This window comes from Mauremys mutica, chromosome 10 (assembly GCF_020497125.1).
Source record: "Mauremys mutica isolate MM-2020 ecotype Southern chromosome 10, ASM2049712v1, whole genome shotgun sequence".
In the NCBI taxonomy this organism is placed as follows: Eukaryota; Metazoa; Chordata; order Testudines; family Geoemydidae; genus Mauremys; species Mauremys mutica.
In genome coordinates this window covers 87,657,953-87,672,203 of record NC_059081.1, presented here as the reverse complement: position 1 = coordinate 87,672,203, position 14,251 = coordinate 87,657,953, and the positions used below count along the sequence as shown (strand labels likewise).

The 14,251-nt window shown below is 46.9% G+C and overlaps 1 protein-coding gene across 2 annotated transcripts in view; it reads left to right on the top strand.

The window, feature by feature from the left end:
• LOC123378422 (zinc finger protein 271-like) overlaps window positions 1–10,361 on the top strand; it is a 32,299-nt gene extending 21,938 nt beyond the window's left edge. The window contains exons 2-3 of one of the 2 annotated variants that reach the window (XM_045032154.1): window positions 7,383–7,496; window positions 7,920–10,361. In XM_045032154.1, coding sequence (XP_044888089.1) covers window positions 8,124–9,485 — 1,362 coding nt within the window. In that variant the 5' untranslated portion in view covers window positions 7,383–7,496; window positions 7,920–8,123 and the 3' untranslated portion in view covers window positions 9,486–10,361. Of the gene's footprint in view, window positions 1–7,382 lie in introns of both variants that reach the window. The other variant, XM_045032155.1, reaches the window with a different exon arrangement.
• Window positions 10,362–14,251: the final 3,890 nt, after the last annotated feature.

Below are 14,251 nucleotides of genomic sequence, written 5' to 3'. Positions count from 1 at the left end.
CTGTTTATTTGAGGATAAGCTTTTGTGGGCTACAGCCCACTTCATCGGATGCATAGAATGGAACATATAGTGAGGAGATACATATACATACAGAGAACATGAAAAGGTGGGAGTTCCCCTACCAACTCTAAGAGGCTAATTAATTAAGATGAGCTATTGTCAGCAGGAGAAGAAAAACTTTTGTAGTGATAATCAAGATAGCTCATTTAAGACAGTTTGATAAGAAGGATTGAGGATACTTAACATGGGGAAATAGATTCAATGTGTGTTACTACTTGGAACCACTTAAATCCTACTTTCTGTATTTAATAAAATCACTTTTTACGTATTAATTAACCCATAGTATGTATTAATACCTGGGGACAGGATGTGGGGGACAGCCATGCATATCTCTCTATCAGCGTTATAGAGGGCGAACAATTTATGAGTTTACCCTGTATAAGCTTTATACAGGCTAAAATGGATTTATTTGGGGTTTGGACCCCATTGGGAGTTGGACATCTGAGTGTTAAAGACAGGGACACTTCTGTGAGCTGCTTTCAGTTCAGCCTGCAGCTGTTAGGGGACGTGGTTCAGACCTGGGTCTGGGTTTGCAGCAGGCCAGCGGGTCTGGCTCAAACCAGACAGGACACTGAAGTCCTAAGCTGCCAGGGCAGGAAAGCCGGGGCAGAAGTAGTCTTGGCTCAACAGTTGGCAGCCCCAAGGCGGTTTCTGTGATCCAGCCCGTCACACTTGCCATCCGGCCAGTAGCTTGGATGTCAGTGTCAGCAGCAGAAGTATCGCTCGGTCTCCAGGTTGGAACTCTCAGAGACGGACCTTGTTATAGACCTGCTCCTGGTTGTGTTGTGCCTTTTGCAGGTTCCCCTCACAAGCTCCCCCAGGGTCTTCCATTTATTTCTTGCCCATAACACAGCACACTACACTGGTTGTTCTGGAGTTTGGTGGTGGTACGCCAACGTCTTCCAGGACTTGAACCATAGCAGGTGTCACAACTCCTTCTGTGACCGGGTGCCCGGATGGACCACATTGAGAATGCTACACTCAGGGCATACTGCAGGGAATGGGACAGACAATCCCCCAAACTGGGTGTTTATTCTATAACTGCTCTACAGGCAAAATGCTTCTGAAATAAATGTAGTCAAACTTTACTAATTCTGGGTCACTGAGAACGAAAATGATACTTAAAATTGTTGATTGGCTCTAGTTTTCAAGTTATGCTATTGGGTCAGTATATACGACCCTTGACTTGTGAATAGCGGAGGATAAGTGAGTTATAAAGGGAAGGGATCTCAATTTAAACCAGAAATGACTAAAATACATCTTTGACTGGATCTATGAATAAATCTATGACTAGGTTTGGATAGTACTTGCTTTTTAGGCAAAACAATGAATGATGCAATCTGAAGCTGGTATTGCATCATACATGATATGAATTGCATCATGTTATTCCTAGAAGTCATGGATGATGCAATCATAACGAAGCTGAACCAATTGCCCTATATCAGCTCTAGAAATCATACAGTGTCGTGCTCTCTTATTTGTCAGTGTTTGATTTTACAAAGGGACACATTTCTGTTTAGCCAAAGTGAGCAGAGATGCCTCGTACTTGTGTGAACAGTGCAGATAACTTCTGCTACGTTTGTGGTGAAGTGACTTTTGCATCACAAAAGCGCAGTATAACCACTATGGTTAAGAAAGCCTATCACCTTTATTTTGGCTGCAAAATTGGAAATCAGGACAAGAGGTGGACCCCACACATATGCTGCAACACTTGTGCAACAAATCTTCGCCAGTGGTTGAACAGGAAAAGGAAATCTATGCCTTTTGCAGTGCCAATGATTTGGAGAGAGCCAACAGATCATACCAGCAATTGTTACTTCTACATGGTGCCTCCAGTTGGGAAAGGTGTGTCAAAGAAGAAAAAGTGGACTGTGCATTATCCAAACATTCCATCAGCTATACGCCCAGTACCCCACGGAGAAGGACTGCCGGTTCCTGATGCACCAGAATCATTCTCACTTGAGTCAGACGGGGAAGAGGAAGTGGATGAAACTTCTGGTCCTGAACCATCAATGTCACAGGACCCACATTTTCTCCCATCCTCCTCCTCTGAACCACACCTCATAACACAAGGTGAACTGAATGACCTTGTCAGGGATTTGGAACTACCCAAGAGTAAGGCAGAGCTGTTGGGCTCCAGACTACAGCAGTGGAATCTCCTGGCAGGTGATGTTAGGGTTTCCATGTTCCATGACCATCAAAAGGATCTTGTCCCATTCTTCTTCATGGAAGGTGATCTTGTAGCCTGCAACAACATCGATGGTGTGATGGCAGCCCTCAACATCGTTCACGATCCAGATGAGTGGAGACTGTTCATTGATTCATCGAAGACGAGTCTTAAAGCTGTTTTACTGCATAATGGCAATGTTTTGCCATCAATTCCAGTTGGTCATGCAGTCCATATGAAGGAAACCTATGACAACATGAAACAACTTTTGAGGTGCATAAACTATGACCAACATCAGTGGCAGCTTTGTGGCGATTTGAAGGTTGTTGCTCTCTTGCTTGGTCTGCAGACTGGATACACAAAGTACTGCTGTTTTCTCTGCGAATAGGGTAGTCGTGCAAGAGATTCCCACTACATCAAGAAAGATTGGCCACTCCGACAGTCATTGGAGCCTGGGAGGAAAAGTGTTCAGCATCCACCACTTGTTGAATCAAGGAAGATTTTGTTACCACCCTTACACATCAAGCTGGATCTGATGAAGAACTTTGTCAAGGCCCTTGACAAAACACAAGCAGCTTTCAAGTACCTCCGTGGAAAACTTCCAAGGTTAAGTGAAGCTAAGATAAAGGAAGGTGTCTTTGTTGGTCCTCAGATTCGTGAACTTCTTCGAGATGATGCATTTGACCATGCACTGCGTGGCAAGGAAAAGACGGCATGGAAAGCCTTCCAGTTAGTGGCAATACATTTTCTCGGAAACAACAAGGCAGACAACTACAGGTTGTTGGTGGAAAACCTCCTCAAGGCATACAAAAGCCTTGGTTGCAACATGTCACTAAAGATACATTTTTTGCACTCTCATCTAGATTTTTTTCCACCGAACTGCAGAGCAGTGAGCGACAAGCACGGCGAGCGATTTCACCAGGACATTGCAACAATGGAGAAACGCTATCAGGGCAAATGGAGCCCATCAATGCTTGCAGGACAGTGACAAGAGATGCTCCATTTAATGAATACAAGAGACAAGCCAAGAAGCGCTGAGTAGACACTGAATAGGACTAAACTATGTACATAATAGTTTTTTGCCTTTTGTTTCATAATAAATTTTAGTTATATAACCCTTTTGCTGATTTTTAAAGTGTTACATAAACAGGACAGGTGAAATATTATCATGTAAAGCAGCCATAAACACATGAAAAGACCTAGGTTTACAATTTATGATTAAAACTCTATCTACACAATATACATAGACATAAAATGTAAAAACTTAAATATCTTAGAAACAGTAGCCAATCAGTTGTTTTAATTGTCATATTTGAATTCAGCACATCAAAATACATAATAAATAGCACATTTTATCTCTGAAGCAGACGACTTCTCAAAAATTGTAGACCAGTGATTAGATTCACCAAGCCAGTAACAAAACAACTGCTGCAGTACCACACTAGTTACCAAGAAACCAAACGCAGTCCCCTTTAAGCATTCCAGCTCTTGATTTCCATCTAGGCAGCCAAGTCTAATGTAGTGATGGGTTACTGCAGACCAGATTCACCATATGTGAGTTTCGCCATTCCCAAAGGACTGTACATTGATCCCGAGGTCAATATGAGTCTCAGAGCTTACCCAGTAATCACACCGATGCCAGTCCTTTAGTAAGTAAACAACTACAGAGTTAATAATAAAAGGAAAAAGAAAGAAAGATGTGCAAAAGGTTGAAAGATCAATATACATGGAAATAAGTGTAAAGTCCTTAGGTCAGTTTCATAGCAGAGATGGTGAGGCTGTGATTTGTAAGTCTTTCTGGAATCCATTTAAAACGTTATAGTCCTATGGGGAGTCCAGGTGTAGAGTCTGTTCAAGTCTTTCCATGAATTTTCCCAGTTAATCCAAATCATTATTTGGAAGATCTCCATCCTATGACCTATCCTTCCCTGTTCAAAGTTTAAGCGGACTAGAGATGAAAAGAATCAAGTCCTTCCTTTATAGTTCTCTAGCATGCTGATAAACCGCCTCACAGCAATTGTCACAGCAGGACCGTCCCTGAGGAACAACAGGCAATGCAGATGGTTGCTTTGAAGCTAGTCTATTTCCTAAGCATATGATGGGGAGGGATAGCTCACTGGTTTGAGTATTGGCCTGCTAAACCCATGGTTGTGAGTTCAATCCTTGAAGAGGCCATTTAGGGATCTGGGGCAAAAATCTGTCTGGGGATCAGTCCTGCTTTGAGGAGGGGATTGGACTAGATGACCTCCTGAGGTCCCTTCCAACCCTGATATTCTATGATACAGGTGAACTAGTTGGATTCATTCACATACAGCAATTAGCCAGTACTTCATTAAAGCACAGATAATTAAGCTGAAGAAAATATAAATAAAATGATTAGTTTCCTGCAGTATCTTACATCTCTTGATTTTTTTTTTAAGGGTGGCTGAACCATCCGCATGCATAATATATCACAATTAAAATAGAAAAGGGAATTAGCATCCAAAAGCTAATCTGGTTACATTGTTATACTTCTAACAAAATATAAGCAAACACAGACAAATACACTTAGCAACTACCCTTGATTTCTATTATTACAAATAAATGGGTTAATGATTGCAGATTTAGTACATCTCTTTGAAATTCATATACGAGTAGATTGTCTCGCTTACATTTCAGTGCCTCTTGTTAAGTTTGTATGGGTCATACATAAGGTGACTAGTCTGTCAGTGTCACACCTTCATTAACTGTGAAGTGTGTCCCTTGCTCTGTAAATATTTCTTTTGGGATCCCTACTCAGGCAAATACTTTCATGAGCTTACTAGCGATGACAGCTGCCATTTCTGACCAGAGGGGAATGGCCCCAAGTGGCATAGTCCAAGATCACCAATGTATATTTTTACCTGGCTGCAGACGTTTTCAGCAGACCCACCAGCTCTATGCCTACCCATAAGAACATAAGAACGGCCATACTGGGTCAGAGCAATGGTCCATCTAGCCCAGTATCCTGTCTTCTGACAGGGCCCAATGCCAGAAGCTTCCTTGGAAATGGACACAACAGGGGAATCATCCAATGATCCTTCCCCTGTCCCCCAACGCAGCACCTGCCTGTCAGAGGGACCCCTGCTGTGGGTAGTAGTACCAGGGGGGCCTATGAGATCTTTTTCTGGCTCACCCACTGGTACTTGGGGCAGGAGGCACAATAGTCCCGTGCCTCTGGGGTGGATGCCCGGCCAGTAGAACTCCGTGGTCACTCTGTTGAGTGTCTGCTCTGTCCCCAAGTGCCCCGGCACAGCGCTGCATGGGCCAATTGAAGCACATCCCCTTTGGAAATTCCTGGGTACCAAAGCTGCATTTGACCAGCCCTGTCTCAGCCTGCTTCATCAACTGCTATGGTCTCTCCTCTAGCAATTCAAAATAGGGCCACTATTTCAGCTGCTGCGGGTCTAACACTTTGTCATCCACATGGGTGAGATGTTCATAAACCTGACTCAGGGCTGAGTCCTTCCTTTGCTCTCCCACAATGTTTATTTGCTAGACGTCAGATGCAGGTTGAAAGGTGGTACCAGGCCTCTACTGCTCCAGTTAAGTTCAGGTGAAAAGTCATTTGCCCATGAGGGTGGTCCTTCTCCTGGATCTTTGGCCTCCAATGGAGCCATCTCCTCTTGGCACCTCCTGTTGGCCACCATGGCCATCTCCTGTTCTCTTGGTTCTTCTAGTCTGGCTCTAGCCCGTCTACAGATGCTCCAGGCCATCCCTGGACATCCTCCCTGAAAAACTTCCAGTCATGCCGAAGTATGACCAGAGAGGCCAGGTCTTTGGCCTGCACTGTCTCAGTCTGGTCTTGCACAGTGAGTTGGTCTCATCAGACAGGTTTATATGTCCCCGTGGATACACTGGGTTTAGACCATGCTTCTAGATTCTCCTCCCGACCCCATCAACCACTCCCCGACTAAAGTCCAGCTGCAGCCAGAGTCTATCAGTCCTTGTACTTTTACTCCATTCACTAGCAAGGAGATTAACGTTTTCCCTGTGCCCCTTTTCTGAGCCCAGTTATCCGCTCTCCAGGCCTGCCCATAATTATAGTCCATGAATGGGCAGTCCCACCTGAAATGGCCTGGCTGCTCACATGCAAGCAGCCCCCATGGGAGAAAGAGGTTTAGCCATTAATTCTCCTGAGTGGGATGATCCCTTCTAATGAGGCTGCTCTGCTTGACCCAAATGTCTCCTGGCTAGCTGAGGGTGGGATTCCGAGCTCCTCTACTGGCCTTTTGTATCCCCCTCTACTAGGATTCGGTGTCCAAGTCCCCTGGGTAGCCTCTGTGAGTTTTGGGCTCAGTGGGACTTGGGGCCCTGGAGGTGCACCAGACTGGTTTTTGGCATTTCAGCTATGGACCCAAGGGACGGCAGGTAGTTCTCCACCATGGCAACGGCCTCTGCCGAGGTCTCTGGTCAGTGTCTCATCTCCCACTCAAGCTCCCCCCGAGTTCAAAAGAGCAGAGCTCAGTGGGGTCTGCTGGTTGTGAGAAAAGGGTGGGCAGGGTTTGGAGAAGGCACAGCCTGGGGTCCTCACCACTGTTGCTGTTCCATCCCAGGTCCCACCTTCCAAGTGGCTTTTCAGGAGAAGAAACTGTTTTCCCTTAGCCTGTTCCCTCTCTCCCATTTCCCTGGGCTTCTGAGCATCGTTAAACCTGTTCCTCCAACTGAAACATGCTCCACAGGCCGGAGGGCAGGGCTACCTGTGCCCAGTAGCGTCCTCTAACCCCATCAGGCCCAGTGTGAGGATTGTGTACCCCACAATTACATACAATAATATTAAGATATGCCTGTGTTATATCTGTCTGCCATTACATTGCTCACTCTGCTCCTGTATTCTAATTCCTTCCACCACCGTGTGTGTGTCTTGTCTATATAGATTGTAAGTTCCTCGGGGCATGGAGCATCTACTACTCTGTGTTTATACAATGCCTGGAACAATGGGACCCTGATTTTTATTGGCCCTTTGGCACTACTTTAATGAACATGATTAATAATAATAACTGTCCTGCTGCTTAGAACTATGGAAGCTGGCTTCAGGATGCTTAAAAATGAGCTGAGGTTAAAATCATGGAATGTTCTTTGTGACAAGTATCCCACAAATTCAGCTGATCTCTCTTGTTTTTGTTCTCTTACACAGGGTTTCCAGTTTCCAAACCTGATGTGATCTCCCAGCTGGAACGAGGGAAAGAGCTGTGGGTCGAAGATTGCCAGGGCTCTGAGGAAATAGAGCTCCAGAAAGGTGCCCAGACAGGTGAAGCCTCAGCTAACCAACTCAGAAACTGTCCTTGAATGAAGGAAACATTTGGGATTCCCTACAAAGATCTTGTGATCTCTTCAAATTCAGAATTCTTCCCAGCAAGTGTGGCATCCTCATGACAGATGTCACTCCTGGCTTCCTTTCTCTGCTGACTGACACCTGGCTGTAGCTCCCTCCCCAGTATTCCTTCCTCCTGAACGGGATGTGGACCCAGAAATGACCCTCTCTTCTCTGTCCTCCGGGGAAGGACTTTAGGCAGGGCAGGTTGGGGGAGGGGTTCAAATCAAATCCTGTTTTGTTTGTTGTCTCCAGCACTTATTTTGGTGTGGTCCCACCTTTTCCCGTTCCTCTCTGGGGTTTCCTTTCTCCCCAGCATAGGGAGTGACCGATGCCTGGATTCTCTCTCTATCCTTCCAGGTGATCGGACGGTGAATGAGAACAAGGAGCAGAATCCACAGCAGGAATATGCTAAGCAAGTTGTACCACATGTGACATTAGCAGGAAGGTCCAAAGGCAAATTTTCTTGGATTTGTGCAGAGACAAAAGTCTGTGAGAGTCAGCATAGGCCAGAGAAGAGCTTCAGTATATTATCAGACATTTGACGTTATTAGACATGAAAGAATGAACATGGGAGAGAGACCCTATCCATGCCTTGAGTGTGGAAAAAGTTTTAGTCAGAGCTCAACCCTCATCACACATCAGAGAATCCACACTGGAGAGAGGCCATACACATGCCCTGAGTGTGGGAAAAGCTTCAATCGGAACTCACACCTCATCACGCATCGGAGAATTCACACAGGAGAGCGACCCTACACATGCGCTGAATGTGGGAAAAGCTTCAATCGGAACTCAAACCTTATCACACATCAGAGAGTCCACACAGGAGAGACACCCTACACATGCTCTGAGTGTGGGAAAAGCTTCAGTCATGGCTCAGCCCTGATCACCCATCGGAGAATCCACACTGGAGAGACGCCCTACACATGCCCTGAGTGCGGGAAACGCTTCAATCACAGCTCACATCTCATCACACATCAGAGAATCCACACAGGAGAGACACCCTACGTGTGCTCTGAGTGTGGGAAAAGCTTCTGTCGGAGATCTGCTCTTATCACACATGAGAGAATCCACACAGGAGAGACACCCTACTCGTGCACTGAGTGCAGGAAAAGCTTCAGTGAGAGTTCAGACCTTATTAGGCATTGGATAATCCACACAGGAGAGAAACCCTACACATGCCCTGAGTGTGGGAAAAGCTTCAACCACAGCTCAAACCTGATCACACATCGGAGAATCCACACCAGAGAGACACCCTACACCTGCCTTGAGTGTGGGAAAAGCTTCACCCAGAGCTCACACCTCATTACACATCGGAGAATCCACACAGGAGAGCGCCCCTACACATGCTCTGAGTGCGGGAAAAGCTTCAATCACTGCTCAAACCTCATCACACATCGGAGAATCCATACAGGAGAAACACCCTATATATGCTCCGAGTGCAGAAAAAGCTTCAATGAGAGTTCAGACCTTATTCGGCATTGGAGAATCCACACAGGAGAGAAACCCTACACATGCCCCGAGTGTGGGAAAACCTTTAACCACAGCTCAAACCTGAACAAACATCGGCGAATTCACACTGGGGAGACACCCTACACCTGCCTTGAGTGCGGGAAAAGCTTCAGCCAGAGCTCACACCTTATCACCCATCGGAGAATCCACACGGGAGAGCGCCCCTACACATGCTCTGAGTGCGGGAAAAGCTTCAATCGGAGCTCAAACCTCATCACACATCAGAGAATCCATGTAGGGAAGACACTCTGCTCATGCTCTGAGTGTGGGAAAAGCTTCAGTCGGAGTTCAGCCCTTATTAGTCATCAGCGAATCCATAGGGGAGTGACAAACTTCACATGCCCTGAGTGCGGGAAAAGTTTTAATAAGAGCTCAGTTTTCATCAAACATAAGAGAATCCACACAGGCAAATAATGCCATAAATCAGGAGTTCTCAACCTTTTCTTTCTGAGGCCCCCTCAACATACTATAAAACTCCAGGGCCCAGCAGGGGTGGGTAGCAACGTGGGGCTCTGGGCCTGGGGATGGGATACTTGGGCATAGGGGGAGTTTAACTTTTATTTGGGGGGGGGCAAGGGCCGGCAGGACTCGGGCCAGCTCCGCACAGCAAGGTCCCGGGAGGGAGCGCCGCCTCCAACCCCAGACTCACTTCAGCAGACCACCCACCTGTCTTGGGCTGTGTGCTGGTTGCTGCTCCCCGAGGGCTCTGCTAGCCCCGGAGCCAGGTCCCTACCTGGGCAGCTGTTACCGGCTGTGGGAGCTGAGGAGCAGCTGCAACCCTGGGCACCAGCAGCAGATGGGGGAATGCCAGGGCTACCCACTCCATGGCACCAGCAGCCAGAAGAGTGGCTGTCCCGCACTGCCTGGCTCTGACTTCCCACCTCTGACCTGGCCAGAGGGTGGGGCCTGAGGGGGTGGAGCTGCCCCCAGGACTGACCCATTCTTTGTAAGGCACTGCAGTCTGGGGGGGTCAACACCCTTGTGCCCCCTCAACTCTGCTCTTGGGCTCAGGGCCTCAGCCCTGTGCCACTTCTGGATTCAGTGGGGAGAGCTCAGGGTTTCAGCTCCCTGCTGCTCTGACTTCAGGGGAGGGACGGGAGCTCAGGGGTTCAGCCCCACACTGCTCCCACATTCGGAGGGGGTAGGGGAAGAGGGGAGCTCAGGGGTTTCAGCCCTGTGCTGCTCCTGGCTTCAGTGGTTGGTGGGAGAGGGAGCTTGGGGTCATAGGCGCCAACTTTCTCCGGCACCAGTGGGTGCCCGTGCCCCCCCGCCCCTTTCCCCATCCATGGCCCCACCACGACTCCAGCCTTTCCCTGCCCCTGGCCCCGCCCCTATTCCAACCCCATCCCCAGAGTCCCTGCTCTGACTGCGTCCCCTCCCTGCCCCTATTGGATCCCTTCCCCGGCCCCACCTCTTCCCCCAGCGTGCTGCGTTCCCCCTCTTCCCCCTCCCTCCCTGGCCCGTGAATCAGCTGTTCCACAGCGCAAGCACTAGGAGGGAGGAGGGAGAAGCAGGGGGCAGCAGCGTGCTCGCGGAGGAGGCGGAAGCGGAGGTGAGCTGGAGCAAGGGGGCGGGGCCACTGGGAGCTGTTGGTGGGTGCTCAGCACCCACTAATTTTTCTCCATGGGTGCTCCAGCCCCGGAGCACCCACAGAGTCGGTGCCTATGCTTGGGGTTTCAGCCCTGTGTCGCCTCTGGCTTCAGCCCCGTGGAAGGGTGCCAGGGATGGGGCTTTGGCCCCACACCACTCCTGGTTTCAGCCCCGTGGTCGAGTGCGGGGACTCGGGGTTTCAGCTATGGGGCCCTGCAGACTCTCTGAAAAGGCTCGCAGAACCCCAGGAGAACCACCGCCATAAATGTCTGACTAGGGCTGGCCAAAGATTTTTTGTAAAATACATTAGTGAATTCCCACATAGTTTGTACCATTTTCTTCAGTGTGATCTTTTAGCTTAACATGAGTTGCCTGCCTCTGTCTTTTGCACCTCCTCCTTCTTTGGGGTGAATCCCATCATCCTTTATCGACTCCTTTACTTTATAAGTCCTGGGAGCATGTCCTTCGCCTGATAGAAACATCCATCAGCACCACATGCAGGAGATAGGGTTGATCTTGTCTAGCAACACTGATGTAAAAACAGCCTGTGCGTCGTCTCCACTGGGATTCTACATGGATGTAGCGGCTCAGTGTAGAGATCTTGTTGTAATAACACAACTACATTTGCAGTGAAGAGATAGCCCGGGTATAGTGGCTGGGGTTAGCTTGGCCGAGCTCACCTCCATCTTTTTTCCTAGTCTAGACAAATGCGAGCATCACGTTGATACCATTCCCCCATTACAAAGTGATTGTTAGTCATTGAGTTCCCCTTTGGGGACAGATTTTCTCAATCCCAGTTGTTTTCACCTTGCTTGGGGTTTTGCAGGAAGAAATATTTTTTCTTCCATTTTCCTCATGTATAATAGATTGAAATAGAACAAAGTGGGGCAGGAAAAATGTGTTATTTCAGCCTCTTTGATACGCAAAGGAGATGGGGTGAGTCAAAGGGATTCCCTCCTTCCCCATCACTGTCACAGTCCCCCCTCGCTCCAGCAGCATTAGCTTCTGTGTAAGCCACAATAGTGTTTATCATCCCCATGTTCTACCCCTGCACCTCCCAATGTGTCATGTGATGCCGATTCACTGTGGCTAGAGATGAAAGTGTAACAGACCTGGAAGGGGAATTTGAATGGATCCCAAACACAGAGTAATCATCCTGTGCTTACATCTCTGTTTCTATCTATTGGCAAAGCTACTTCTGGGCTTTTTCCTGCTGAGCTGGGATTGTTGCAGATGGGAAGGTTGGCTGCTTTTCTCCCTTGTGATGAAGCTAAATCTTTTGTAAGTAACATGACTCAACAATAATGAGGTGGCACAGAGTGAAGGAAAATTGAATTGATCAGAGGAGAATGCAATGGGAGAATCTGTTTTGATTTTGAGTTATCAGACATAACCTGCTCTGGAATTTCATTTTATATGAAACTGAAAGTGTCTTCCACCCTTCTGTGTTGTGGGTTTTTCTTTCTGTCCTGAAGTCGGTTTGGTCTCATAATTGGATATTACCTTTGTTTGACAGAATGTACCTCAGATTTATTCGGACTTTGAGACAAAGGACCGTTTGCTAAAATGGTAATATCTTATTTTCTATGGGTCTTTTCCCCACCCCTCTATGATGACCTGGAAGACGTTCAAGTGTAGTTCAGCCAGCAGGAAAGAATATTCCAACTATTGGGCATGCTCCTATGGAAACAGTAGGAATTTAAAATTTCTACTTTGAAACAGTGAAGAACAGCATACTGCAAATTGTGCAATGAACTGACATGATCGCACTTGTTGTGGGTGCAATATAAATTAATAACGAGATGTCCAATAACTAGTCTTAATCAATTTATTAATCAAGGATTATTAGTCAAGGATTAATACAGCATAATACAGAAAGGAAGAGTGCTTACGTTACCAATCCCTCTGGAAGACAGGATTGCAGAGCTCACACTGTCTCAAAGATCCTGCACTTATCCCTCCTGTATTTATACCTGGGGAGGGGGGGGGAGTTTCACCATTTTCCATGCATCACATTATCTAACATGTTTTCTATTTTCTGTGACTTTTTCATAGACGGTAATTGCTACACCTTCTATGTGGGGGATATGTTGTAAGTTTCAACATGGCGTATATTTTACATTTTGACAGTTATACAGACCCCATGCATTAAACAAAAACAGAAGCACGAATTTTGTTTTGAACATTAAAGGCATAGCATTACCTATTGTTCTGCTATGTTTTTGCCTAGCCCTGATATTACAATACATCAGCTATCTCTTTCTGTAACGTAAATACAAAAGCATTCTGGATGATCTTAAGATGAGGCCAATTCAAGAAATATATGTGATATTATATATAATATTAATATTGTATGTACTATTAATATTGGCTAACATTATAGAAATTACAAACTTTCTCTAACCTAACTTCATCTATGTTGTAGTAGCCAGGTATATCATAACACCTAGAAATTGGTTTTTTTAAGTGCATTTTACAAGCTTAGAATCCTAGAATATCAGGGTTGGAAGGGACCTCAAAGTAGGACTAATTCCCAGACATATTTTTGCCCCAGATCCCTAAATGACCCTCTCAAGGATTGAACACTAGCCACTGAGCTATCCCTCCCCCCAAGCTTCTTGTACCTTAGTTTTTGCTGAATTTGCATTCTCCAGCACAGATACAAAGGAGAAGTTCGTACAAAGATCACAGCATCTACCTATCATACAGTTTCAGAAAATTTAACATGAGTATAAAGGACTTCAAACAGGGCTGGCCTTACCATGAGGCGAACTGAGGCTGCCGCCTGAGGTGCCAGAATGTGGGCGGGCACCACTAGGACCCGGAGTGTAGAAAATTGTGTCTGGTGTCGGTGCATATGTATTCTCTGCTCTAGATGCACAGAGATGGTGGAGTGCTGTGCTGGAGGAAGGAGGGCACAAGAGACATAACAGGCAGGCAGGAGAAAAGGTGAGAGGGAATAACAGAAAGCAGCAGGAGCTGCAGGGAGAGAGAGGAGGAGGTGCCTTTTATGTACCTTTCCAGCACCCCAGGAGCCTGGACTGATTCACACCAGCTTCTCAGGGAGCTTCCTGGTTCCTGCTGCTTCCCTGAACCCACTTGAGGAGAACAGACAGTCAACTGACATAATAGGAGCCAGTTAGGCCCTTAAGATGCTGATATCTTCCCTCACTCAGGCCCTGATACCAGCCTGCTTATTTGTCCCCTTCCATTGAGTGTTGAGAGCCACTATACCTGGCACAGCACAACAGTCATGAGTGAAAGAAGAAAACGCCCCTCTGGGGCAGCATTCAGAAAAAGAAAGAAAGCAAAGGAAGCTTTTCTATCTAAGCAGGAAGGAGCTCTCCTGAGATACACAGACACAAATGTTCACGGTGAGCCTTCTGGCCCCAGTGAGGATGTGAGTGGTGAGGAGATGCCTGATCTTCCAGTTAGAGGGTATGTCTACACTACGAAATTAGGTCAAATTTATAGAAGTCGGTTTTTTAGAAATCCTTTTTATACTGTCGATTGTGTGTCCCCACACAAAATGCTCGAAGTGCATTAAGTCGGCGGACTGCATCCACAGTACCGAGGCTAGCATCGACTTC